Genomic DNA, 26,044 nt, shown 5'->3' with positions numbered 1-26,044 from the left:
TAAACTCACAAGGTACATCAGAAGCAATGCATATAAGAATTTGTAAATTTGTAAGTAGTAGTGGTTGGGGACCACAACTCATAAATTCTAAAATGTGCCTGTAGGCACAAATAGTTTGGGGATCACTGCATTAGTGTATAGAACTATGTAGTGTGTACATTAGTATATAGAACTATGTAGTGTATACATTAGTGTTAAGAACTATATGCATATACATTAGTGTATAGAACTATATAGTGTATACAGTAGTGTATAGAACTATATAGTGTATACAGTAGTGTTTAGAAATATATCCATAGACATTGATGTATAGAACTATATAGTTATACAGTAGTGTTTAGAACTATATAGTGTATACAGTAGTGTTAAGAACTATATGCATATACATTAGTGTATAGAACTATATAGTGTATAAAGTAGTGTATAGAACTATATAGTGTATACAGTAGTGTTTAGAACTATATGCATAGACATTAATGTATTGAACTGTACAGTATACAGTAGTGTTTAGAACTATATAGTATATACAGTAGTGTTTAGAACTATATGTTTAGACATTAATGTATAGAACTATGTAGTGTATATAATAGTGCATAGAACTATATATTGTTTAGAACTATATGCATAGACATTAATGTAGAGAACTAAATAGTGAAGCAAAAGAGTATGTAACTATATTGTGTTTATACTAGTGTATATACATTAGTGTATGGAACTATAAATCAGTTGTCACAGTAGTAAATCAGAAAGGTGGAAGATTGATTCTAAAGTTATTTAACCAAATATTGGTAATAACTTTCTTACCCCCTTCCATTCCAAATCGTGAACTTGTATATCAGATTATACTTAAAAAACATGATATAAATGCATTAAAATGAAGACTTTCATTGTATTTAAAAAGAATTGGCTGCCATAAAGTGATCTTTTATATCCTTTATATATGTCTGTATTCCAGCAGACAGCTGTAAATTTATTAGTCTTTAGTCCATCATATACTTGCTGTGGACTGTAGGTCAGTGTAATACACAGCCATGAATGTAAATTGAAGAGTTCTGAATCAATATGGAAAATTCTCTTAATGGTTTTAAAAGAATATCATATGGCAAGATTCTTACAGTATAATGTCAACTGCACATGATTTTTGCACTGTATGTGGTGGAGCCATTTTCAGCTCTAGTAAATTTGTTTTTTGTCGTTTATTTTTTACACTGCTCAACCAGTGATGTAACTTCTACTGCCATGACAGGTTTGGTGATATTGGCTCATTCAAAAGATACTCTGTGTTAGACTTTTTATCTCCCAGGATGTCAGTTTGAAATTTATCAATTCAGGGCACATACAGTTTTATTATGCCAATTTTACTGTAGTTTGATCATTGCTAAAAGAAATTTGTTTTAGAGATCGATTAGGTATCAGCAAAGCCCAACAAAAATAAAGTTCAGAACTCTTGGGTCATGAGTTTTCCTTTATGAAACATGTCTGCGAAAACAAGACAAAAAAAAGATGGGGAGGGGGGACTATTAATTCTTTGCACATTCTTCAAATAAAACATCTACATATGTCAGCTCTGTTCATCCCAGGATTCACTCAGAGAAGCCAGCAGAGAAGTTTGAACACCTGGACCATCTAGTACCTAGTTATTGTAGTGATGAACACTAATGACACTTGTATTACCTTCAAACCCCTTTGGCCCCTGTTGAATTTATATTTCACTTGAAGCTATTGCAACGTTGTTTGACAGTATTAAAAAAGGGGACATTTTGGGCATGTGGAAATTGTAGTCCTGGCTTGAGGAATTTCAGTCAGGGCTTGTGAGTTTATTTAAGTCAGCATGACAAACAGTGACTTACAGCACACAGTTTGTATGGATACCAGATTGTTCAACCTGGGACTTACCTCAGCATGTTAAGCAGCAATTGGAGCCCTGATGAAAAGGCTCTTCATATAAACCTTTTGGGAAATGAAGGTGGTAGTGTATTTTTTTGTTGTTTTTGGAGACATTATTAGTACAGGAAAGTGATCCTGGTAATGTTTGACAATTCTGTATTGGTCACTGACCTCCTCAAACAGGGATGGGGTTGGATTAACCAAATTACCCAACTTCTGCACCCTAGTTGTAGACTAGGAGTTTCAGTGATGGTGCTCTGAATGGTCCCATCATTTGTCAGTCTTTCAATATATTTGCAACACTTTGGGGTTATCCAGTGATAGGTGTCTATGAGACCAGATGGAATCATAAGCTGTCCACCTTCAACTCTCTGTCTCTGTACCTGGATCCAGAGGCCTTGTCCATGGATGCTTTGACAGTAACTTGAGATGGAATGTGGGTCTATGTCTTCATTCTAACTGCTCTGATCCCAAGAATTATTTAGAAAATGAGTGTCCAGACTTGTGAGTTGTTCTGGTATCCCCTCTCAGTCCAGGCAGGATGACCTACCCAACCAAGCGATGTTTCCAGGAAAATCCTGGCAAAGTTCAACCTGGTCAACAATCCCATGCGTTCATCCCTGCTGACAAACTTCTTCATGCTTGACTCTTGTTAGGAAAATGTGAAGAAAAAAGTTTCAGCCTACATTTGTGGATAGAATGTTGTGAGTAAATAACCCTCCACTTTGAAGGCTTAAGCAGGGAAGTGGTGGGTTGTTACCAGCTGGTGCAGAAACATTTACATCATCCGTTTGAATGCTTTCATCTCTCAGCTGGGAGACTTTTTCAGAGTTAGGAAAAGTCACTCTTTTTTCTGTACCTGTGTGTAGATGCCATGTGTTTACATGTGACCTTTGCTTGTGCTGTCTTTACATTAGTGTAGTAGTCTGTGCTTATTATACCGAATTCATCCAATCTTCCCTCAAAGGATCCTAATGGTAGATTCTCAAGCATTTCCTACTCTTGCCTATTCTCCTAACTTTAATGTGATCAGGGAATGTAATCAAGAGAGAAAGTAAATTTTGTAGTAAATTATGTTTCCCTAAGAATACTTACCAGATCACATTACTGTTAAACCCTCCCAGACTTCCTCACAAATCCTTGCTAATATATCCCATATCTCAAATTGGTAAACAACCAGTAGCCACCTAGCAGAGGCAAGGGAAGGTAAGAGTTTCTAACTTTTATTGATATGACATATAGAGAGAAAAAACATCATTTTCATCTTTACAGAATAGACGGATTTAGGCAGTAGCAAGGCATATTTCCTATATACCAGGGCCTTAGTCTTGAACTGGGGTGCTTACCTATTAGTCCTTTTGGGTTTCTGGTCTTTGGAGACATCTTTTTATATCAACATTCTATAAATGTAGGCTGTTTTCCTATCACTAATGGGTGTGTCAGCTTGATGAAACACTGCTGTGTTATGGTTGCCATGGACATTATGTTGGTTGTGGCATACCTTAGATGCTAAAAAAGAACATCTCTGCATGGAAGCCTTTTAATTCTCAGATGAACAGCTTCAGAGATAATCAGAGTTCAAGACATTCCAAGCAAGATAAATATCTTGGCAGACAGCATATCTAGAAAAGGCTGGTTCGTTCTTGCAGAATGGTTTCTGCACCAGTCTGTGGCAGAGAGACTTTCTCAACTGTGGAGGAGGCCACTGGTTGACAATGTTCCCTCTAAGCAAATGGTCGATGTGCACGCTATGTGCGCTGCATTGTGCAAGCATTATGGTGACGAGCACAATTTTTAGATCATCATAAAACATCCGTACAAATTGCAAAAAATAATGCATAATACACTATACACATTACAAGTCAACACGTAATAGAAAAATTAAATCAGCAATTTTTTATGATAAATTTATATAATTTTCGTAGTTTGTACTTACTTGGTAATATGTACTTTGAAAAGAAATTGAGTAAGAACAAGCTTCCTTATAATGTCTATATTGTGTGCTCTCTTCTGTTTTTTTTACCCTTCCAAAATTTGTATACCTGATCAAGAGCCACGTTTTGTCCACTTGTTAGATAAAATTTAATTCACATAATCATGTCCAAATGTTCAACCTCAAGTCTGTTGTGCAGTTTTGTTTTGATATTGTTCATCAGACTAAAACTACATTCAGCATCAGCACTCAAAGCTTGAAATACACCTCATATATCCACAAATGTCACCATGGTTGAAAACTTTTCTGTTAGCACGAAGCCAATAACATAAAAGTTTTTAAACTTCCAGATTGGAGTTTTTCCTTTAAAATAAATTTTAGATCATTATATTTCAATTGAAGCTTTGCATGTGTTGTTTCTTCAGCTAGGCATAGTAAATGTTTGTATTTTGTCGCTAATTTTCTTAGTTCAGCTTTCCCGTAATCAAAGTTTGATTGATTCTGAATAATATGAGTATCAAATGCTGCCCACTCTCTTAATTCGCCATCTGTGAATCTTTCTTTTAAGTGCAGGCAGACACGCTCTATAAACCTTAAGATCGCAGCTGTATCTGTGTCTTCATAACCAGTTGATGACAACAGCATCTTTAAAGCGTCACTTCAGTGAACTTCATTTCCTTCCAAATATTGTGATTTCAGTTTAGAAATTTTTGCTTTGACAAACTGTACAGCCTTTATGGTTGATATACAGCTTCTCTGGAAAACTGTACACAAATCATCTAATTCAGCTAAAATTCATTCAAGACAGTTAAAGCAATGTGAACTTTAGGGTTTTGGAGTTCTTTTAAACAATAATTTGCAATCGGATCATTATCTTCCTCGACCTGCTTCTGAAAATATTATATTAGAATTGTGTAGTTTTTCATCAACGCTTTAACAGCAAAATGTCAAGACATCCATCTCACCTCGTTCAGTGGCCTAAAAGAGACAACATCTTCATCGAAGACATTAACACTTGATCGGCTAAAAAAAATGTGTAGACGGTCTGGAGTGATGTCTCAATATTGTTCATAAGAGAAACTTTTCCCCATGCATCATTGATGCCTAGATCTTCTCAGTCAGATGAGGATCCTCGGCATGGATCAGTGCAGCCACACCATTTCTTCTTCCGAGCGTAATGGATGCCCCATCTGATGTAACCATGACTAGTCTTTGAAAATCAAGATTGTTCGTCATATAAAACTCCTTGATTGCAGAAAAAATGACCCACTGTCGCAGGCTGTCAGTTTTACCATGCCAGCAAAAACTGTTCAGTGACACTTCATTCCTGCAGGATGATATTTAATGTATATGGTTAGCATTTTGGTTACAGATATGTCTGTGCTTTCATCTGCAATAAGTGTATGTAATTTAGACTCTCGAATTTCCTGCATACATATTTCTTTGACAACTGAATCAATACATTCAACAAACTCAGATGCATAATTTTTACTTCTCAAGCTATCAGGAAGTTTCAAATATTTAGCCATGTGATCATGAATATCCATTACTGACAGCATCGAAGCATTCACTGAGAGGGCCAGCAAGACATTACCTATAAAACTATTCACTTGCTCACTGTTACTTCATTGGTGATCATTCACTTCAGTTTGCATCTATTGATCATCCTTTTGACTCCATCAGGAAGAAGTTGATTCCAGCTCCAGCTTGAGTTCTTTTTAATTTTGCTATTGAGTCCAAATGGATTTTCTGTGTAATATGTCTCTTTAGATAATCCAATTTCCACATATTCCAAGTTTTTCCAGTCGCACGCTCGCTTTAGCCTTGGCACATACTTTGCAAACAACACCTTCTTCCTCAGAAAAATGATTTTTTTTCCCTTAATTCCACATGCTGTGAAATTTTCAATTCTACCATTTTGGTTTCAACAAGTTCTTTCAACCATGCTGATTTAAAAGTACAAGTGGCCGCTTTTTTATGCTTTGTGTCTGCATCATCTTCATGTTTTCATTTTGACAATATAATAAGAAGATGTAAAAAATATAATAAAAATCAATTGTTTAAATTAAAATGCAACAATCATTCAACGCAAGTGTTCAGATTGAATGAAATGGACTCTTACGAGCAGCCTTGGATGTCATTTGCTTTTTCGGAGCCTTTCCTTCGATGGACTTTCTCGCAGTTTGCTTTGTCGATGATAAAACAGACTTTACTTCTCAAGAAGAAGTATCAGAATGGCACATTTATATTCAAAACGAAATAAATTCCTATAAGTGAAACCAACAATGCAACATACACCGCTTGTGGATGGCCAGGGCAATTTGAACGATGTCCTTTGATTGGGTGCTGTTAGTGGGATTTGATTGGCAAGCAGTCTGCAAAATTTCAATCCTTCTTGTGTTAGTAAGGTCTTCTTACTGCAACAAGATTGATAAATTTTGATAGATTTTAGCATTAATGTTGGATTGAATATTTGGTAAGTATGATCAGCTGTGTGGTGAACAATTCAACTGCGCGGGGATGTCTGTGCAGCTGCACGCATGAACAGCTTAGAGGGAACGTTGCTGATAGAAGTTATTTGCTGCGAGGTTGAACAAGACTTTATGCCTGTCCAGCTCCAGACAAGAGTGCCAGTGAATTGGGATCAGCTTTTTCCCATCATTCAGAATGATCCCTCAGGTTCTTCATAGAGTCAGGACCTCTACAGATTTTCATCCTAATAGCATCCCTTTTACCCCAGTGGTCAGATCTGATGGTAGATGCCCCAAGGGTAAAGATGTCAAAATTTTTGAAAAAGTCATCTGTGTACATGTCAATCCCAATGATCAGATATCTGGGTACCCATTCAAAGGGAAATTATATTAAATGTGAACCTGTACTGTTTTGTTGTAAGTTCATACATGTGAACCCATTGAGAGGTATAACCATGATTATTACTAATATGAGTGGCAAAAAAGTACAATCTGAGCATAAAAGGAGTAATCTATATATTACATGTCATAATTACAGAAAACCTTTTGAAAAATGCACATTTATTTCTGCTACTTACCTGGATCTGCAGCTCAAATTCTTGTCACAAATTGGCTAACTCCATATGGATTAGTACGAGAATACAGACACAAAACAAAATGAAAAATTATTTATACACGACATTCACTTTAGCTAGTCTACATCACATGTTTAGCTGTTACTGAAGTCCACAAATTCTAAATGCTGTATTACATCACTGTAGAATTCCTTTTTCAAAATTTGTAAAGCCCTATTGATTTGTCCATTTCCTGATCCAGCATGTTCTTCAACTTGACAAAATCCCTCTCCTCTAACATACTGTAGTCATATAACATCCACGTTTCACATTGATAAAGCCCATTTCAGTTAATATTTAGTGCCTTGTTTTTTTTCAATATAGACTGGTCTGCTACTTAAGTGTGTATCAAACTATAATTAATCTGTGACACGTTGTTTCTAATTCAAGAAAAACACCTGTTTTCTTAGAAACATGCTATGTACAGTTACTATAAATATAAAATAAGGAAACTGCTCATTGTACATAGCCAAATGGTCGCACATATTGAAAATATAAGATCAGTAGATGGAGGTCTATGATGGATCAAGGTCATATGACATGAGCCTCAAACTGTACTTGCTATTCTATGTCTCGCTCGCTCCTGATGTCACCAGATATAATCTTTGATCTGAATTTGGAAGCGTTTCTTTTTTGTTTTTACATGAACTAAATGGGTACCCTATAACTAATTTTGTTACCTGGGTAATTATCAATGGGTAAGTACCTGGCTACCCTTTGACACCTTTACCCAAGGTAGTTATCAATGAGGGGGATCTTCGTTTGCAGCACAGATAGTCCCTCCTGCATAATAATTGAGATTGTCCACCAGCATACTTGACTTATATCCAATGATTTATCAGCCAAGATCAGTTTTTGAGCAAGGTTGACCTCAAAGGTTAGGATGTCATGTGGAGGGCATAACATGTTGATCCTATATGTGACCCTTTGAAGCTGTGGGTTTTCTTCTGTTTCTTTCTGACAAAAAAATGACTGCTCAGTCTTTACCACAAAGGGCTGTACAGCAGCCCTCTAAGTACACCTAAGTTCTCTCTGGGCCCAATGATTGGGTTGGTCCCACAACATTTAGTACTGTTCAAGTATTTTGAACTTGAAAGACAAGTCAGCTTTAATGCCCAAGTGATACCTTTCATGTTTTATTTCCTTTTAGAATCTTTTCTTAAAGACAGTGTTCATTCTGTCCCATGCAGCACCTTGAAAAGTGGGCAATATATTAGATTCATTTTATTTTTCTACTTGTTTATGTCCATTCATTTGTTAATCCATCCTGTCTTCATTAACAGTTTATATCAAGATAGATCATTAGATGAAACTTGGAATTATAATGAATCGTTGGATAAAGGTGGATTTCACACCAAAATTTGCTTGTTATAATCTACTTTCCAGGGTTTACTATAGTCTGACTATACATCTCCGTTTGTTTGTACCCCCCTACCGATTTCAATAATGGAAAAATTTAATGTGATAAAAAGTGCAAGGAACTTAGTCAATTCATTCATTGATTTACAGTTTCTAACCTGACTGTGAGTAGAGTGTCCCTAACACCGTGATCGTCTGCGCATTTCACACTTAACTGAAGTTTTCAATATAATAGACATACATGCCCGAGATTCATTTCCAGTTCCTGGACAAGTCCATTTCCAGCAAAGGAGTGTGTGCGCGATTACAGATGTACATTCATATGTCGTCTGCTTCCCGATATGGATAGTGTCGAATCAAGCAAAGGAAAAGAATGACAACAACAAATTTGCCTTTCACGTGGATTTAACAAACAGTTTTATTTCTGTGTTCATGTGTGCAAAGGGGTATAATTCCAAACTCTGCACATAATGGTAATTTACAGAATTGGGTGGCCGAGTGATCTAAAGCACTCTACGTCATGGATCACTGCCATCTCACCTCTGTCTGCGTGGGTTCAAGTCTCGGCCTCAGCCAATGTGGATATGTGAGAAAGCTTGCCGGTAGCTTCTCGTGGGTCGGTGGTTCTTTCCTGGGTTTTCCCGGGTTCTTCCTCCACCATTAATACTGGCCGCCATGTATAGCCTATCTTGTGCTGAAAAATGGCGTTAAACCCTATAACAACAACAATTTACAGAATTATCCGGCAGTTACCGAATAGGATGAACTATGTCATTATGTTGTCTGATGGAAATAAACTAGCCCATAGTATACGCAATATGGCACCGTGTTTGTATGGAAAGTCCGTTAAGCATGAAAGGTGCAGGGGATGCCAGTATTAGTGCCATTCTGGTCACAGTCAGGTTAGAAATTATAAATCAATGATTCAGTTGACTTAGTTCTGTACACTTTTTATCACTGTAAACGTTTTCGTCACTGAAATCGGTAGGGGGGTACAAACAAACGGTGATGTATAGTCAGACTATAGCTACTGATAAAAAATAATTGTCTAACTAATTCTGCTATATCTTCACCATTGCAGATAAACTTGGTTCTTGAGATAAATATGTCATTCACCAAAACTGGGTCACTGTGATCAGTTCTATAGGGTGTATTAAATACTGTGAATTATTGCATTTTTGTGGTGTCATTTTTCATGGTTTTGTGAAAATAACATTTTCCTTGCTACCAAAATTTGTGGTTTGGAGAAGGGGAAAATTTGTGGATTTGAAAAGGGGTAAATTCATTGTGGAAAGGGTCTTATCGTTTTCACAAAATATTTTTTTGTTGGGTTTAAATTCATTGTTTTTGTAGCAACCACAAGATTCATGGTGATTTATAACCCACAAAAAATAATGAATTCAGTCTTGTAAAAATTGTGTCTTGCTCCACATAAACAGTGATATCAGGAGACTCGGCTCATTAACAGCTGTAGTTGTATATCATTTATTTTCTTGGGTGTGTTTTTTTTTCAGTCTGTGGGACTGGGGCTGATGGAACCATCACCTACCTTGTCCTTTACACCTGTCTCTGGGCAGTTGACGCCTCCAGGTATTGGCCTTCAGAAGACACCTGAGGAAGGTAATTAACAATTCACCACTACTCTACATTGCACAACACTTGTCCAGTCATATAAAAAAATAAGACCAAAAGGTTAAGCTTAATCTGTTTTTTTGTCTTAAGTTATTAGGTAGCACTGACTAAAAACAGAACACTTTTTTAACAACTTCACTCAGTGGGATTTGTCCAAATTTGGCCAAGAGTATCCTGCTGTGAAGCTGTTTTGCATTTATTCAAATGATGCAGATCCTGCATCAAATTTGTCCACCATCATTTTAAAATAGGAAAATCCTTAAATGACTTCTTTTTGAGAAATGATCAACAGAATTGCTTTATTTGGCAAAAAGCATCCTGACATAGATCTGTTAGTTTTTACATATATAATGCTGATCTCCCATCAGATATGGCCACTGTTACTAAAAATAGACCAAATAAATTTTAAACTGCTCAGCAGATATTAGTCAAATATGGTGTAAACTATTATGGTAATAAAAGTTTGAAATTTATACAGATGATGCCAATATTGCTGTCAATATTAAAAATTGAAATGTATACAGATGATGCCAATATTGCTGTCAATATTAAAAATCAAAATTTATGCAGATGATGCCAAAATTGAAATTTATACAGATGATGCCAATATTAAAAATTGAAAGTTATATAGATGATGCCAATATTGCTGTCAATATTAAAAATTGAAATTTATACAGATGATGCCAATATTGCTGTCAATATTAAAAATTGAAATGTATACAGATGATGCCAATATTGCTGTCAATATTAAAAATCAAAATTTATGCAGATGATGCCAAAATTGAAATTTATACAGATGATGCCAATATTGCTGTCAATATTAAAAATTGAAATTTATACAGATGATGCCAATATTGCTAACAATATTAAAAATTGAAATTTATACAGATGATGCCAATATTGCTATAAATATTAAAAAAATTAAAGCCTTTAAATAACTCAAAAAATTTACTAAACAGAATTTGACCAAATTTTACTGAGCATTCTGACATGAAGGGCTTCTATTTTTTTTAAATACAAAAAATACCAATCTGCTATCAAATATGGCTGCTGTTAATAAAAATAAAAACAAATTGTAACAGCTTCCAAAAACACCACTTAACAAACTTCATTAAGATTTTACAGAAACTGACTAGATTGAACGCCTTTTAGATTCGTACAGATGCTGTTCTGCTTCAAATATGGTTGCTGTTAGTGAAGGCAGATGAGCATTTCCACAACTTTTTTTCAAAATTATGTTGATGGAATATTTGACCAAGTTTGGTATAAAGCCTTCTGGCATACAGGCCTTTCAATATTGGACAAATGATGCTGATCTGTCAAATATGGATGAAAATACTAAAATTGGAAAAAAACTTGAAACCATTGGTTCCATAGCATTTGCAATCATCAGCATTGGAAGAAAGCTTGCTAATGACCCAGCTTTCTTGATAGAGGAAAGTAAGGGAAGTAACTGGTCATAAGAACGATTAGAGTCACAGGTTTGTGGGCAGGCAGAGTTCTTCTATTTGCAGATGAAAAATTTAAAACATAAAATAATGTTATAATACAAGATGCAAACATTGTAATAGAATAAGTTATTTAAAATAACAAAATAATTCACAATAGGGATTGTAATGAAGGGTTTATAATTTAAACTGAAGAAAAATATAAAATCACAGTAAAACAAATAACACTGAGTATATTATAATTTTATTATATAATTATTGCTTATGCACTTTGTTTAAGCATAATTGTTGCAAATTTTTATGTCATTTTGAATGCTATAAGTATTCTGCATTAATATCCATGAGTTTATATTAATAGAATAATTTTCAACTGATAAAAAGCAGGTTAAGCAGTTACACACATTTTCCATTTGACAGTCCTTTATTTTGAAATGGTAAGAGTGATAGATCATTAATCTATATAGACCACCACACTACCATCCCCACCCAAAGCCTACAGTGTTCAGAGGACTTTGGATAGTTATTTATGCAGAATATTGCTTTTTAAACAAAGAAATGCAAACAATTCACTTCATTCTGTTACATTAACCCAAGACTCTAATGTCAACAGTATAATGGGTATCGAGATTAAACACATTGAGTGAAGTCTGCACACTTACCTGTCATTACGTTCATTGGCCAGCCCAGTTCTTGCTGGGCTCTTTCAATTATCACAGAAGAAACTTTACTTGGGTTATCCATAAAATTCTGTCTGTTTCACAGCTCCTCTATGACCCTTGTTCAACCCTGTTTTGCCATTCAGTTACTGCTGAATTACTCACTGACAGAATTAACTAATATTCATTAGATGCAATATACAGTTTTTTCTAGGCCAAACATGTCTGTTTTGAATAATTAATTAACTTCACCTGTTTTTTTTTCTTCTTGTGTATCAGTTATATTTGTAAGACCAGATTTCTTTTCTTGTTAATTAGGACTGTCATAACAAACACCTTTGCTACAGACACTAAAAGGGGTAATTGTGACAAATGAACTATCATCATGTTATTTTACAATCATGTCATTTTACAGTCATCATGTTATTTTACAGTCATCATGTCATTTTACAATCATCATGTCATTTTACAGTCATCATGTCATTTTACAGTCATCATGTTATTTTACAGTCATGTTATTTTACAGTCATCATGTCATTTTACAGTCATGTTATTTTACAGTCATCATGTCATTTTACAGTCATCATGTCATTTTACAGTCATCATTTTATTTTGCAGTTATCCATTTCCTTCATTATTTCCTTTCATTTTGGTTCATTTGGAATGCATGTACTGAAGTTAATTTTCATTTCTGATCATATTAAAGGCTAAAAAGTATTGCTTTTTTATCTTGTCATTAAAAGTGTGCTTTACGACAATACAAAATGCCTAATATTGAGTAGGGAAAAGCACTAAAACTTTGTGTTAATAAAATAGCCTGTAGCTGCACTAAATATAAAATTGTAGTTGTAGAATATCTGTCAGTTAAGTTTACTTATTAATTAATTTTGTTCAGGTGAAAAGTGTACAGATACAGCTATATGTGGTGGTGTTGTCACATCAGTGGTATTTGTTAGAACAATATAACATCTTGTAAGTAGTAAAAATGCCAGTGGGTGTAAAGAATAAAGGATATGAACCCAGATTGTTATGTAAAAGGGCTTTAGACAGAAGGACTAAAGCAGTAACACAAAATACAGGTAAATAGATTTTTTAATTTATTCATGAAGTGTTTTTGCTTTGCATTAAATGTATCATTCGTTGTTCTGTGTTCGGCACATGGCTTTTATATTTTCCATGTCCTTCATCTTGCATTAATCCGTTCAGTTGTGTTATCACTTCCATTCATTCTGCATTTGATTTGCGTTACTTCTACATTTTGTTTGTGTTTCACTGGTAAAACTACCTGTTTCAGGGTCTGTAGCATCAAGAAGCAAAATCTAGTTGAGGTACACTAATTAAATTTTGATAGGATCATTTATATTCATTTATAGATTACCTCATTTGACTTTTATGTTATTACATCAACTAATTAATTTTTCTTCTTATCAAGTCTAATGCAAATCCTAATGCAAACGAAGCTTATCAAACATCTAATATGGCTGCCATGACAGCCATCTTGAAAATCTTGTCACTGCTGAATGGACAGTCTTGTTGACATAAGGTTTTCACCAAGAGATGTCTGATGATGTTTAGTTGGTCCTAAATGAAAATCGTATCCAGTATGGCTTCCACAGCAGCCATCATGAAAATCTTTTTATTGCTCAAGAATATCAGAGATGGTTTCATCACTGAGCAGTTACATGGAAGAAACATTCTTATCTTGGATTCATGGAATTTTTTCTGCCACCTGAGCAATAGTCCCATCAGGAGACTCTTGTATAAACAAAATTAACAGAATTTGCCAAATGGTGGGTTTCTGTGGTAAAACATGCCATCTGTCACTACTAATACTGTAACACCATATTTTTTTATGACAACTCCCTTTACCCTATATCTAGTTCAGGAATAACCATATTTTTTTAATATAATTTTTTTTACAGTATCAACACCATTGGCTGCACAGCAGATATCAGAAGAAGTATCAGCAACAGTTAGAGAACGTGCTTCAGCTCTTTTTAATACAGATAACTGCAGACTTAATCTTGAAGACAAGAAGATTGCAAGGTAATTAGTGTTCAGATTATATTTTCTGTATAAATTGCACAACAATTTCTTCACAACTTTACAATTGGAATGAATCAGATATCATGGTGAAGAAAATTGGAGAACCTGGAAGAAACCACCAACCTTTGATGGTCAGCCACTTTTGGGGTCGAAGTCATTATGGCAGAGGTGATACGAAAGTGATATAGTTGTAACATTTAGGTTTCAAATTACCCACTTCATTGTCTGTGTAAAATCTTTGTGATATTGGACAAATTGATGCTGATGAACAGATATGGATGAAGATACTAAAAGTAGCGAAATCTAAACATTTGTTTTAAATGTATTCAACTAACAGTGTATTGGTAGACATTGTTATAGAAAGCATTCAGCTGAGTCGGATTTCTTGGTCAGCTACTCGTACATTCGGCTGTTAGGCAGTTGTCAGAAAGGTGAGCGATGCTTGTAAGAACAAACTTGAATTTTGAAGTTTGAATTTGAGTCATATTTAAAAATAATTATTTTATATCATTTCATGAATCACATCCATGTAGTTCTTTTTAAAAGATTTCTAGATTCATTTAGGCCTTACTTTTTTATCCATATCAGCTAATTGCAGTCTTTTAGAGGATGAGGCAGTTCGTAGTAGCTCATCAGTTCAGCAGTAAAGCATATTCAACATTTATGTTATATGCAGTTATGTCAGCAAGTTTTGGTTTCTAGAATTAGTCGATTTCTCAATATCTGATTTCTTTTCATCATAAGTATATACATTTGCAGATACCAATTGAGTACCAGACTAATGCCTTTTTTCTTTTGTATTGGTTCTGCCATCTTCTGTGGAAAAGGCACAGTTTTTCCTGTCTGTTCATCTTGTCCTTGTTTGTGTGTCCATAACAAATTTCATTTCTTGGAAGTAACATCCGAATGACAAATTTTAATTTAATTTGACAACTTTTAATTTAATTCGAGGGCAAATTAATTTTGTACATTGCTTTGCATTAAGAAAATCTAGGTCAGTTTTGATTTTCACTATTTTTGGACAAAATTTTATGGAGTATGGGGCTCTGTTTAACTTAAAACTGTTTCCTTGCACCCTGATTTAAAAATTGTTGTGTTTAAATGAGCTTCATTATTCTGTTGCTGCACCTTTTTGTCCAGCCTGCAAGAGCAGATCGGTGAAACTCATCGATTCTATCTTGTGTACTGGTGTGGAATAGGGAAATCCCATCTGAGGATCAGACTTTTGAGGTAGGAATGATGCTTTTCTCTGCTCCATCCCACAAATTCTGATCTCGAGAGTGGTGTGGGAATGGGAAATTTACCTGTAGATCAGAAAAGAGGAATTGCCAAATTCCTGACTACGAATGCTAATCTTACGGGTGGGATTTCCCTATTCCACACCAAAGCATATGATGATAATTTTGTTTCTCATTTCTCAGTTGGAAATAGTGTTCCAGGAAAAGAGGGTGTCTCATTGATGCAGATATAGCTTTAAAAACATCATTTTCTAAAAGTTTTAGCACCATTTGAAATAGAACATAAAGTTCAGTTTTGCAACAGAAAACTTGGATTACTTGTTAAAATTTATTAAAATGTTCGTTTTTTTAAATACAAAATCTGCAAGAAACATGGCAGATGTTAATGGTGTCATATGTAGTGAGTGCACATGCTGGACACTTGTATCTTGCATAGCTTTCTCACATGGGCATATTGGATCATGCATATATACAAATGAGAGAAATTATATTACTTCATACAGGTGATGGTATTATAATTGTCAACATGAAGATTACATTATTTACTAATGTACCAGTGGAGTTCAACTATAAAACAAAATAGACCCTCGTATGTCATCATGTAGTGTGTCAGCAGATCATAGTATCGTTTATTTTACTGAATATTCTCAGCAAACTGCATAGGTGCAGAACAGCTGTCTCATTATGAGATGACAGATCTGGGTCTGTGCAGTTTGAAAATAGACTGGAATTATAAGCAATAATATATGGTATGTGTTTTAGGTCATTTCAGAGTTATTTAATGGTACTATCTGTCATAGTGCAGTGTACTTTGGTACCTCTATAACATATCGTGACATACTTTTTTCTTTATAATTATATTGGCTTCCAGCCTTTGTAAGGTCCTGCCATATCTATGTAGGATGCATTTAGATTCACCCATGTCCATCCACACACATCACATTTATTGCAGATTTCTCTTTAGCTCAAAGGATTTCTTTCATTAAAACCTAATATGCTACAGGGCTTTATATTAAAACCCAGTATGCTACAGGGCTTTATATTAAAACCCAATATGCTACAGGGCTTTATATTAAAACCCAGTATGCTACAGGGCTTTATATTAAAACTCAATATGCTACAGGGCTTTATATTAAAACCCAATATGCTACAGGGCTTTATATTAAGCTCTAGATCAAGTGTGATTTTCACCATTTGTCAAAACCGCTTCGGTGGCCTAGTTGTTAGAGTGTCCGCAGGAGGTTGCAGGTTTGAACCACAGCTGAGTCATACCAAAGACTTATAAAAATTGTACTAACAAGCTGCTTTGCTAGGCGTTCAGCATTAAGAGGTTTGTGTTAGGACTGGTCGGCCTGGTGTCAGGGTAATGTGACTGGATGGGAAATCATGCTGCATGTCTGTGGCATGATGCCCCAATGCTAGACATCACTCTAAACTGCCACACTGCAGACATTGTAGCAGCATGACTGACATTTTTCAAAGCTATGTTAAAAATCCAAATAAATCACAGACAAACAAATGTATGTGCACACACACACACGCCATTTGTCAACAAAATGTGATAGAGTTATGGGCCTGTTTGATTTAGACCTTACACCTTCTGTTGTTTTATAATTTTTGTTGTCACTCAATAACTTTTGACTGACTTAATGGATTAAACTAAATTTATTTGGCATTTAGAAGACCTACCAGATATACTCACTTATAGGTTGAGTACACATGCAAACTGCACAGACCCTGGTCTGCCATTACATAAAGCACCAACAGATCTGTGTGTGTAGTTTTTAGGAGTAATCAGTTACACAAGCAGCATAGACCCCAATATATTGCTACACGTGATATGGCAGATTAGGGTCTGTATTGTTTGCAGTTGAACTTGACTTATAAGTGGATATTTATGGTAGTTTTGGACTTGACTTATAAGTGGGTATTTATGATAGTTTACGTTTGGTCTTTACTATTTTTTGCCAACATCTAGTGGCACTCAGCTTGATTTAGAAGACTGTCCTTTAGTTGTATCATATTGGTGGAAGCATCTATGTTGTATGGAAACATTTCTAATTTATTTTATGTTCCTGTATGAAATGTATTGCAGGTCAACCATTTCCAAACTCCCACAATCCATCAAGAAGAGTGCCAGACAGAAAGGTGCCATACAGAAGCAGTCAACACCAGTCAAGTCTGCAAAATCCTTAGATTTCAACCCTGAGGCTGCTGTTAGCAAACCATGTATGTTGCCATCCTAATTCTTATTACATACCTGATAAATAGTATATATATATATGCTCATTTATAAGCCAAGTCCAAAAGCAAACTACCCAGACCCAGATTTGCCATTGTGTAATGTGCTGCAGGTCTGGATTAATGCAGTGTGTTAGGAGTAATCAGTAGAACAACATATACCCTGATCCGCTGGCACCTTATGTGACAGCAAATCAGGATTTACGTTGCTTGTAGTTGGACTCCATTTATATATGAGTATATATGATAATAGAAGAGAACCTGTTTCCCTTAATGCAGTTTATAAGGAGATCAAAGGAATAACTTTAGAATGTTGTGTATAACATTTAGTTTTTAACCAGCTGTAATATTGTTTGGGTTTTTTCTCTCCAGATTTTCAGAAGTCCCATAGTCAGAGTGATGCAGGGTCTTCCAGTTTAGATTCTTCCTGCATATCCAATACACCAGTGGAGGAAAAGTCCATGGCATCTGGCCGAAAAACACCCACAGATTATATTGTTGAAGAAATTATGGGAGAGGCAGAAATCATCTCTCCAGTAAAATCAGGTAACTGACACTTAAGGAGTTTTTATCTTACTGGAGGTGTCTCTTAACATTTTATGTAGAAGATCCGGTTTTCATGATTTAAAATTGGTTTAAATATCATGACAATGTTATTCTTCTTTGTTATATTACCTTGATTTATACTTCCATTAGGCTGATGAGTTCACTCTCCAGCCCATCATGACAGTATTTGTAAAATTTTTACAACAGATACACTGTTTAATGAGTTAGAATTTCCAAAATTTGCAATCAGAGCATGGGACTAGGGAAGTTTGCCATCCAGTTGTTGTTGTTGGGTTTAATGCCATTTTTCAGCACACGATAGGCTATACATGGCGGCCAGTATTAATGGTGGAGGAAGAACCCAGGAAAACCCTGGAAAGAACCACCGACCCACGAGAAGCTACTTTCAAGCTTTCTCACATACCCACATTAGTCGAATCCAAGACTCAAACCCATGCAGACAGAGGTGAGATGGTATTGATCCGTAACAGAGAGCGCTTTAGACCACTCGACCACGTGGGGGCCCCTTTGCCATCCAGTAATGTAGACAATGATCCAAGTGGGTTTATTTTGTCCAGGTATTATGAGTCATTCAGATGTTAAGTAGAGAATCAGACAGTCGCTTGAGTGGCATCTCATTATAAGCTGCCTCAGCTGAAATCCATTGAAACCTAGAATAAGTACATATGAATCTTATCTGACCAATAGGTGTTTGACTTGAAGTTCTTTTGACCAACTGAACAGTAACTTGTCTCAGGTGTATTAACGGTTACGCCTGTTCTCAGGTTAGCTGCCTGATTGTGCAAAGGGCCCATTTAGAAATCACTTAGGAAGAAAGCAACTTCTGAAATGAACCTTTTACCAATTTGCACATTTCTCACACCGGCTGTTCCCAGTGACACTTTAAACAACCTGAAACAATGATTGAAGATTCAGTTTATTATTAAACCAGTTGTAAATGCATGTCATAATGCACTTGCCAAAAAGTCAGGCATTACAGACTCCAAAGCTGTACCATTTTTCAACCAGAACCAAAATTTTAAATAAAATTGAATAAAATTCACCTTAAGAATCTTGTTATGAGTTAAGGTAAAATTGGATGAGAAGTTTGAGAGGGAGGGAGGGAGAGAGAGAGAACCATATGTACTTGCATATAAATCTGGTCCAATTCTAAACTGCATAGACCCACATGAGCCATCAGACCCTGATCGAACATTGCATATTGCACCACCATATCTGTGTCTATACATTTTATTTGAAATAAACATGGGAACATAGACCCTGATCTGCTGGTGCATTGTACATATTTAGATCAGGGTCTATGTTGTTTGCAGTTTGACTCAAAAGTGAGTACATACAGTAGTTAAAGCTTAAAGTATTTATGCCTAAATCAAACTATGCAGTAAAAAATTGCACATTTACACATAGAAAGAGCAGATTATATGTTTTTTCCACCATTTGGGTAGTGTAGTTAACCATCCTTAGTACATTTACTCCACAAGTTTCCAGGATCTTTTTAAAATAAATATTTACAGGAGATTCCTACCATTACAACTCAACCTGTAAATGCTTTGCATATTCACAGTTGAGGAACTGTCACACTCTTAAGACATCATTCATTAAATTTTTAAACAAAAAGGAAAAAGAAAACCCAATCCAATTAAAAAAACAGTGCATATACATATCATGAGTTTACAGATGTTGATTCTTCAGAATGATTGATGACTCAGTTGGTATACATTTTTATAATGTTATGTTTGAATGGACATTTTTATGTTATTGTTGAGTATACAATTTTTTTGAAGTATGACATAGTTGTGTCTTTCTGGTGTCTTTGGTGCTTGAGTCAACAGCGAAAATTTTGGTTGTTTTTTTTTTGTTGTTGTTGTTGTTATCTATTGAAAAATTTGAAAAAATAAAACCTTTCTACTTTTTTTATTATTTCTGTCCTCTATAAAGTACTCATCCACCCGCTTTGGCACGCTCTAGAGATGCATATTAGGAAGAATACAATAAACCAGCAATGTTTCTGTCTTATGTAAAGCAAACCTCCCTCCGCTTTAGGTACATTCAGGAGCTCAGGAACATGCCTCCCAATGCAGGTAAGATAAACCACTCCGGTGGCCTAGAGGCTAGAGCATCTGCCTCAGGATGCGGAAGGTCGCTGGTTCGAACCCCAGCCAAGCCATACCAAAGACTTATAAAAATGGTACTAACAGCTGCCTCGCTAGGCACTTATTAAGAGGTTAGTGGTGGGACTGGTCGACCTGGTGTCCGGATAATGTTACTGGCTGGGACATCATGTTACATGTCTGTGGCATGATGCTCCAGTTCTTGACACCACTATAAACTGCCACATTGCAGACATTGTAGCGATATGACTGAAAATTGTTAAACCTGTGTTAAAAATTCAACTCACACACACACACACACAGGAAAGATAATTGGTAAGAAATCTCTAAACCATCATGTTTGTGAATAAAGCAGCTCTTCCGCCCATTTAGGTTCTTTCAGGAGTCACTTTTCAGGAACATACTTCCCAGTGCAGGAACCTTAATAACCATGTTCTTTGCAGAGGTGACTTTTGTCGTAATGAAAATAGTTTCTAAATGGGGCTAAAAACTGGCTGCTATCACGACATTGGGTATATTTTTAGCCCTGATGTAATGTTACTGAAAGTATTGTGTACAGTACCTTATATACTTACCTATAAGTCAAGTCAAACTGCAAAAAGCAAAGCTCTTGATCTGCTGTAGTATCATGCACCTGCAGATCAGTGTCTATGTTGTATGTTCCACTGATTATTCCTAACAAACTGCAGAGACACAGATCTGCCATTGCATAATGTGCCAGCAGATCTGGGTCTGTGTAGTTTGCTTTTGGACTTGTCTTATAAGTGAATACATATGGTACGACTTGAATACAAATACTAGTCAAATTATGGTTTTTGTATAAAAGTATTATGATATTATTAAATAAGTGTTTTTGTATTGGCCTTGTTATGGGTCAAAGGTCAGTTTATGAGACCAGGCCTAGTTGTATGGACTCAACACTGATTACCAGGATTGACCAAGGACCTGCAACAAGACCATTTTGAAAACATGCAATTCATGACAACTTTATTAACCAAGTATCATCCCCTACACTTTGTCAGATATCGTCAACTATATATATTGTTTCTATACTATCCAGTTCATATGCTTTCTCTATATCATCAACTGACTGCTCCATTGACCTAGTGGTTCAAGCGTCCACCTCAGATGTCAGGGTTCGAACCCCTGTCGAGTCATACCAAAGACTTATAAAAATGGTACTAACAGCTGCCTCACTTGGCGCTCAGCATTAAAATGTTAGTGTTAGGACTGGTCTGCCTGGTGTCAGGATAATGTGACTGGGTGGAACATGATGTCCCAATGCTTGACATTGCTATAAACTACCACACTGCAGACATCATAGCTATATGACTGAAAAATATTTAAAGCTACATTAAAAATACAAACCACACACACACATATCATCAGCTACATATACTTGTCTTTATCATCAACTACATACACTGTGTCTATGTCATCAACTATATATACTGTGTCTATGTCATCAACTACATATACTGTGTCTGTCATCAACTACATATACTGTGTCTGTCATCAACTACATACACTGTGTCTATGTCATCAACTACATATACTGTGTCAGATGTCATCAACTGCATATACTGTGTATGTCATCAACTACATATACTGTGTCTATGTCATCAACTACATATACTGTGTCTATGTCATCAACTACATATACTGTGTTTATGTCATCAACTAAATATACTGTCAGATATCAACTACATATACTGTCAGATATCAACTACATATACTGTGTTTATGTCATCAACTAAATATACTGTATCTATGTCATTAACTACATATTCTGTGTCAGATATCATCAACTACATATACTGTGTCTATGTCATCAACTGCATATGCTGTATCTGTACCATCCAGCCCATGTACTGTGTCTATATCATCAACTATGTATAATGTGTCTATATCATCCAGTCCTTATAGTTTGTCTATTATCATCAGCTATATATACTGTGTCTATACCATCCAGTTCATATAGTTTGTCTATATCATCAACTACATATACTGTGACCACTCTAGTGGCTTAGTGGCTAGAGCGTCTGCATTGGATGCAAGAGGTCGCGTGTATGAACCCCAGCCAAATCATACCAAAGACATATAAAAATGGTACTAACAGCTGCCTCGCTAGGTGCTAAGCATGAAGAAGTTGGTATTAGGACTGGTTGGCCTGGTGTCAGAATGACTGGGTGGGACGTGATGCTACATGTTTGTGGCATGATTCCCCAGTGCTAGACATTATTATAAACTGCCGTACATCAGACATCTTAGCGATATGACTGATTTTTTTTTAAAGCTACGTTAAAAATCCAAATCACACACCTATACTGTGTCTATACCATCCAATCTGTGTATTGTGTGTATACCGTCCAAACCATATACTGGGACTGTACCATCCAATCTGTGTCTCTACCGTCCAATCCATATATTGGGTCTATACCATCCAATCCAAATACTGTGTCTATACCATCTAATCCATGACCACTCCAGTGGCCTAGGGGTTAGAGTGTTCACCTTGGATGTGGGATGTTGTGGGTTCAATCCCCAGCCAAGTCATACCAAAGACTTACAAAAATGGTACTAACAGCTGCCTCGCTTGGTGCTCATCACTAAGCAGTTAGTGGGGTGTACTGTAGAATAGATTTGCCAAAAAAATGTTAATTATATCCAAGTCAAAAGAGAACAAGTACTTAAAAGATAGTATATGTATATATACAAATTGATTTAACAGTCCGTGACTTTCATATATACGTTAGAAAATTACTATTTTTTATATATTATGTTTGTATGACTGTAATGAAACAATAAGACTAGTTGACCAATGGTCTGTGGTCTTCACTTTAGCGTGTACTGAGATGTCATTTTTGTTTGATAAGAAAACATCAGAAGTCTTCCGAACTAATTTTAAAATGCACATGGTGTTTAGCTACAGTGACGGACTTGATAAGGAGAACTAATTAACAATAATATTTAAAGGTATGGTCTGTGAAGTCCTTTGTCCATTTGTTAATAAATACCAGTAGATATTGTAATGACAATAAGAGAGCTTATACACGTGGGTGCCCGCATTTTTGTGTGTGCAAGAGGGGGCAATCAGCCACGGCCAGGAGAGTTAGTGTAGTAAGCAGTCTGTAACTAAAGCTAATATTTAGTAAGCGTTTTGATCAGAATCTTGTAACATATTTTCAGCATCATTTGCATGATTAAACTTGTCAGGGTGGGGGTCATGTGACCCCCTTGACTTATGCTGCGGGCGCCCATGCTTATGCATCAATCATTGTATTTTCTCACCAACAATTAATTATTAATTTTTGTACAGACAAAATGGCAATAGGCTATTTTCCATCTTTTATTGCAAACGTAAACCTTCTTAGTAGCAATTTTATGCCTGATAATTTAATGTATTTTTTTCTCGAAAAATACAAGTGATATCATATGTACAAAAAATTATGATACATTTAAATAATTAGTATTTTGATAACTGGATTGTGTACGAAAAATTAAAGGGTACAAAAAATACATGAAATATGGTAACTGGTGTTGCTGTCTTATAACAAATGATGTATTAGCTCTTTTCAAAATGAATTGACCGGACCTGGGTTTCACCAACAGAACTTAAGCTTAGAATAAATCTTAAATCTAGAATACAGTAATCTGATTAGTTGAAATCAACCAATGAAAGGTCTTAAGTGAACACTCAGACATATTTAGGTGAAATTGGATCTGGATGTGGTTGCTGTAGATGTGTTGTGGGGTTTAACGGCATTTTTCAGCACATGATAGGCTATGCATGGCGGCCAGTATTAATGGTGGAGGAAGAACCCGAGAAAACCCCGGGAAGAACCACTGACCCACGAGAAGCTACTGGCAAGCTTTCTCCCATACCCACATTGACCGAATCCTAGACTCGAACCCACGCGGACAGAGGTGAGATGGCAGTGATCCATAACGGAGAGCGCTTTAGACCACTCGGGGCCCCTCCTGTAGATGTGTTGGGCATTGTTTGAGGGTGACAAAAGTAAAGGTTTTACTACCATATATACTGACTTAAAAGTCGAGTCAGACTGCAAGCAACAAAGATCCTCATCTGCTGAGGCATAATGCACCTGCAGATCAGGGTCTGTGTTGTTTGTTCTACTGATTTCTCCTAACAAACTTTACAGACCCAGATCTGCCAGTGCTTTATTCTGATGGCAAATCTGGGTCTGTGCAGTTTGCAGTTGGACTCGTCTTATAGTGAGTATATATGGTGTGTGTGTGTGTCTATATATATATATATATATATATATATATATATATATATATATATATATATATATATATATATATATATATATATATATATTGAGTATGCCATGAAATCTTTTTTGGTTAATTAATGGATGCAGAAATTTGTTGTGAGTTGATTTTAATGGTCATTATGTTCACTGATCAGACATGTCTCTGTTTCATATAATACAGGAGCAGAAGCTTTTCTCTCTCATGACATGATATCAAGAACTCCGGAGTTAGAAGAAGAAGATTTAGAAGTTCAATTCCAGAAACCAGTCACCGAAACCTCCCAAAGGTCAAGTCAAAAAGACTCACCTTTGTCAAAAAGTTCCAAAAGTTCCAGTGAAAGGGACACACCCAGGTCACAGAAGTCATCAGGGTCACAACAACTGTCCATCAATGGATTGTCACCAAGTGGTCAACAACTTGAGTCTCCAAGGTCAAGTACCAAGAGCACACAACAGTCTTGGGGAAGCCAAGAATTCAGAGAAAATAAGGACATTCTTTTGGACTCTCCTAGGTCCAATGGAAGGTCCCCAAGATCAACCAGGTCAAAGGGGTTGTCACATGGTTCAGCTGCAGATGTATTACAACAGGATGGAATGGTATCTCATCCTTCTTGGCCTGGTAAGAGATATAATAAACTTTCTGCCAACGATTCTCTTTTTCTCAGAGCTCTCGTAAATTCTGATAGTAATCCGTAATTTTACTATCACATCATGACTGTCATTCGGCAACTAAAACAATACTATCTGATGCATTAAAGTAGGTGATTGGTTTGGTTTTTATCTGTGCAAGCTTTTGACTCTGGTAGTGAAAAAAGTCTATATAAGGCTTCCATGTTTTTGTTTTTTTAGAACCAGATTGTTAATGCTTACAAAATTGTCACCAATAGTGATATCATATTGTCTGCAAAATCTTTAAAAGCACTTTTTTCTATGGTACATTCACAGAAGCAAGAAAATTATGTAATTACATAGAAAATCATACCCCAAAGTGTAATCATTATGCAGAGAGATAGGCCTGAAATAATCCCCTATATGTAATGAGCAGAGAGAGAACGCCTTGGAGAAAAATTAAGATAACTTTCAGAAATGATTTTTCTTCCTGAAAATGTAGACATCATGAAAGTGAAATGAGTAAGTCAGAATATCCTGTATATTTTTCTGTGTAAGAAAATGACACAATGTTGTACATTATATGAAGAATCTGTATCAGTTTACTCACAAACTTGAATGAAGCATTGTTATCAGTTACTAAGGGTAACACAATAGGAAGCATTGTTATCAGTTACTAAGGGTAACACAATAGGAAGCAGTATTATCAGTTACTAAGGGTAACACAATAGGAAGCATTGTTATCAGTTACTAAGGGTAACACAATAGGAAGCATTGTTATCACGTACTAAGGGTAATGCAATAGGAAGCATTGTTATCAGTTCCTAAGGGTAACACAATAGGAAGCATTGTTATCAGTTACTAAGGGTAACACAATAGGAAGCAGTATTATCAGTTACTAAGGGTAACACAATAGGAAGCATTGTTATCAGTTACTAAGGGTAACACAATA

The 26,044-nt window shown here is 35.8% G+C and overlaps 1 protein-coding gene across 1 annotated transcript in view; it reads left to right on the top strand.

Annotated features, from left to right (window-relative positions):
• The window catches only part of LOC149801997 (uncharacterized), an 82,919-nt gene that overhangs the window by 37,843 nt on the left and 19,032 nt on the right, over window positions 1-26,044 (top strand). Inside the window, exons 11-15 of the mRNA XM_089956390.1 lie at window positions 9,779-9,884; window positions 13,923-14,046; window positions 17,380-17,513; window positions 17,898-18,071; window positions 24,665-25,102. Of these exons, the coding sequence (XP_089812516.1) occupies window positions 9,779-9,884; window positions 13,923-14,046; window positions 17,380-17,513; window positions 17,898-18,071; window positions 24,665-25,102 (976 nt within the window). The remainder of the gene's footprint in view (window positions 1-9,778; window positions 9,885-13,922; window positions 14,047-17,379; window positions 17,514-17,897; window positions 18,072-24,664; window positions 25,103-26,044) is intronic.

Source organism: Sinohyriopsis cumingii, chromosome 4 (genome assembly GCF_028554795.1).
Source record: "Sinohyriopsis cumingii isolate HCF-2022 chromosome 4, ASM2855479v2, whole genome shotgun sequence".
Lineage (NCBI taxonomy): Eukaryota > Metazoa > Mollusca > Bivalvia > Unionida > Unionidae > Sinohyriopsis > Sinohyriopsis cumingii.
The sequence above is the reverse complement of the archived record's forward strand: the minus strand, read 5'-3'. Positions and strand labels throughout refer to the sequence as shown.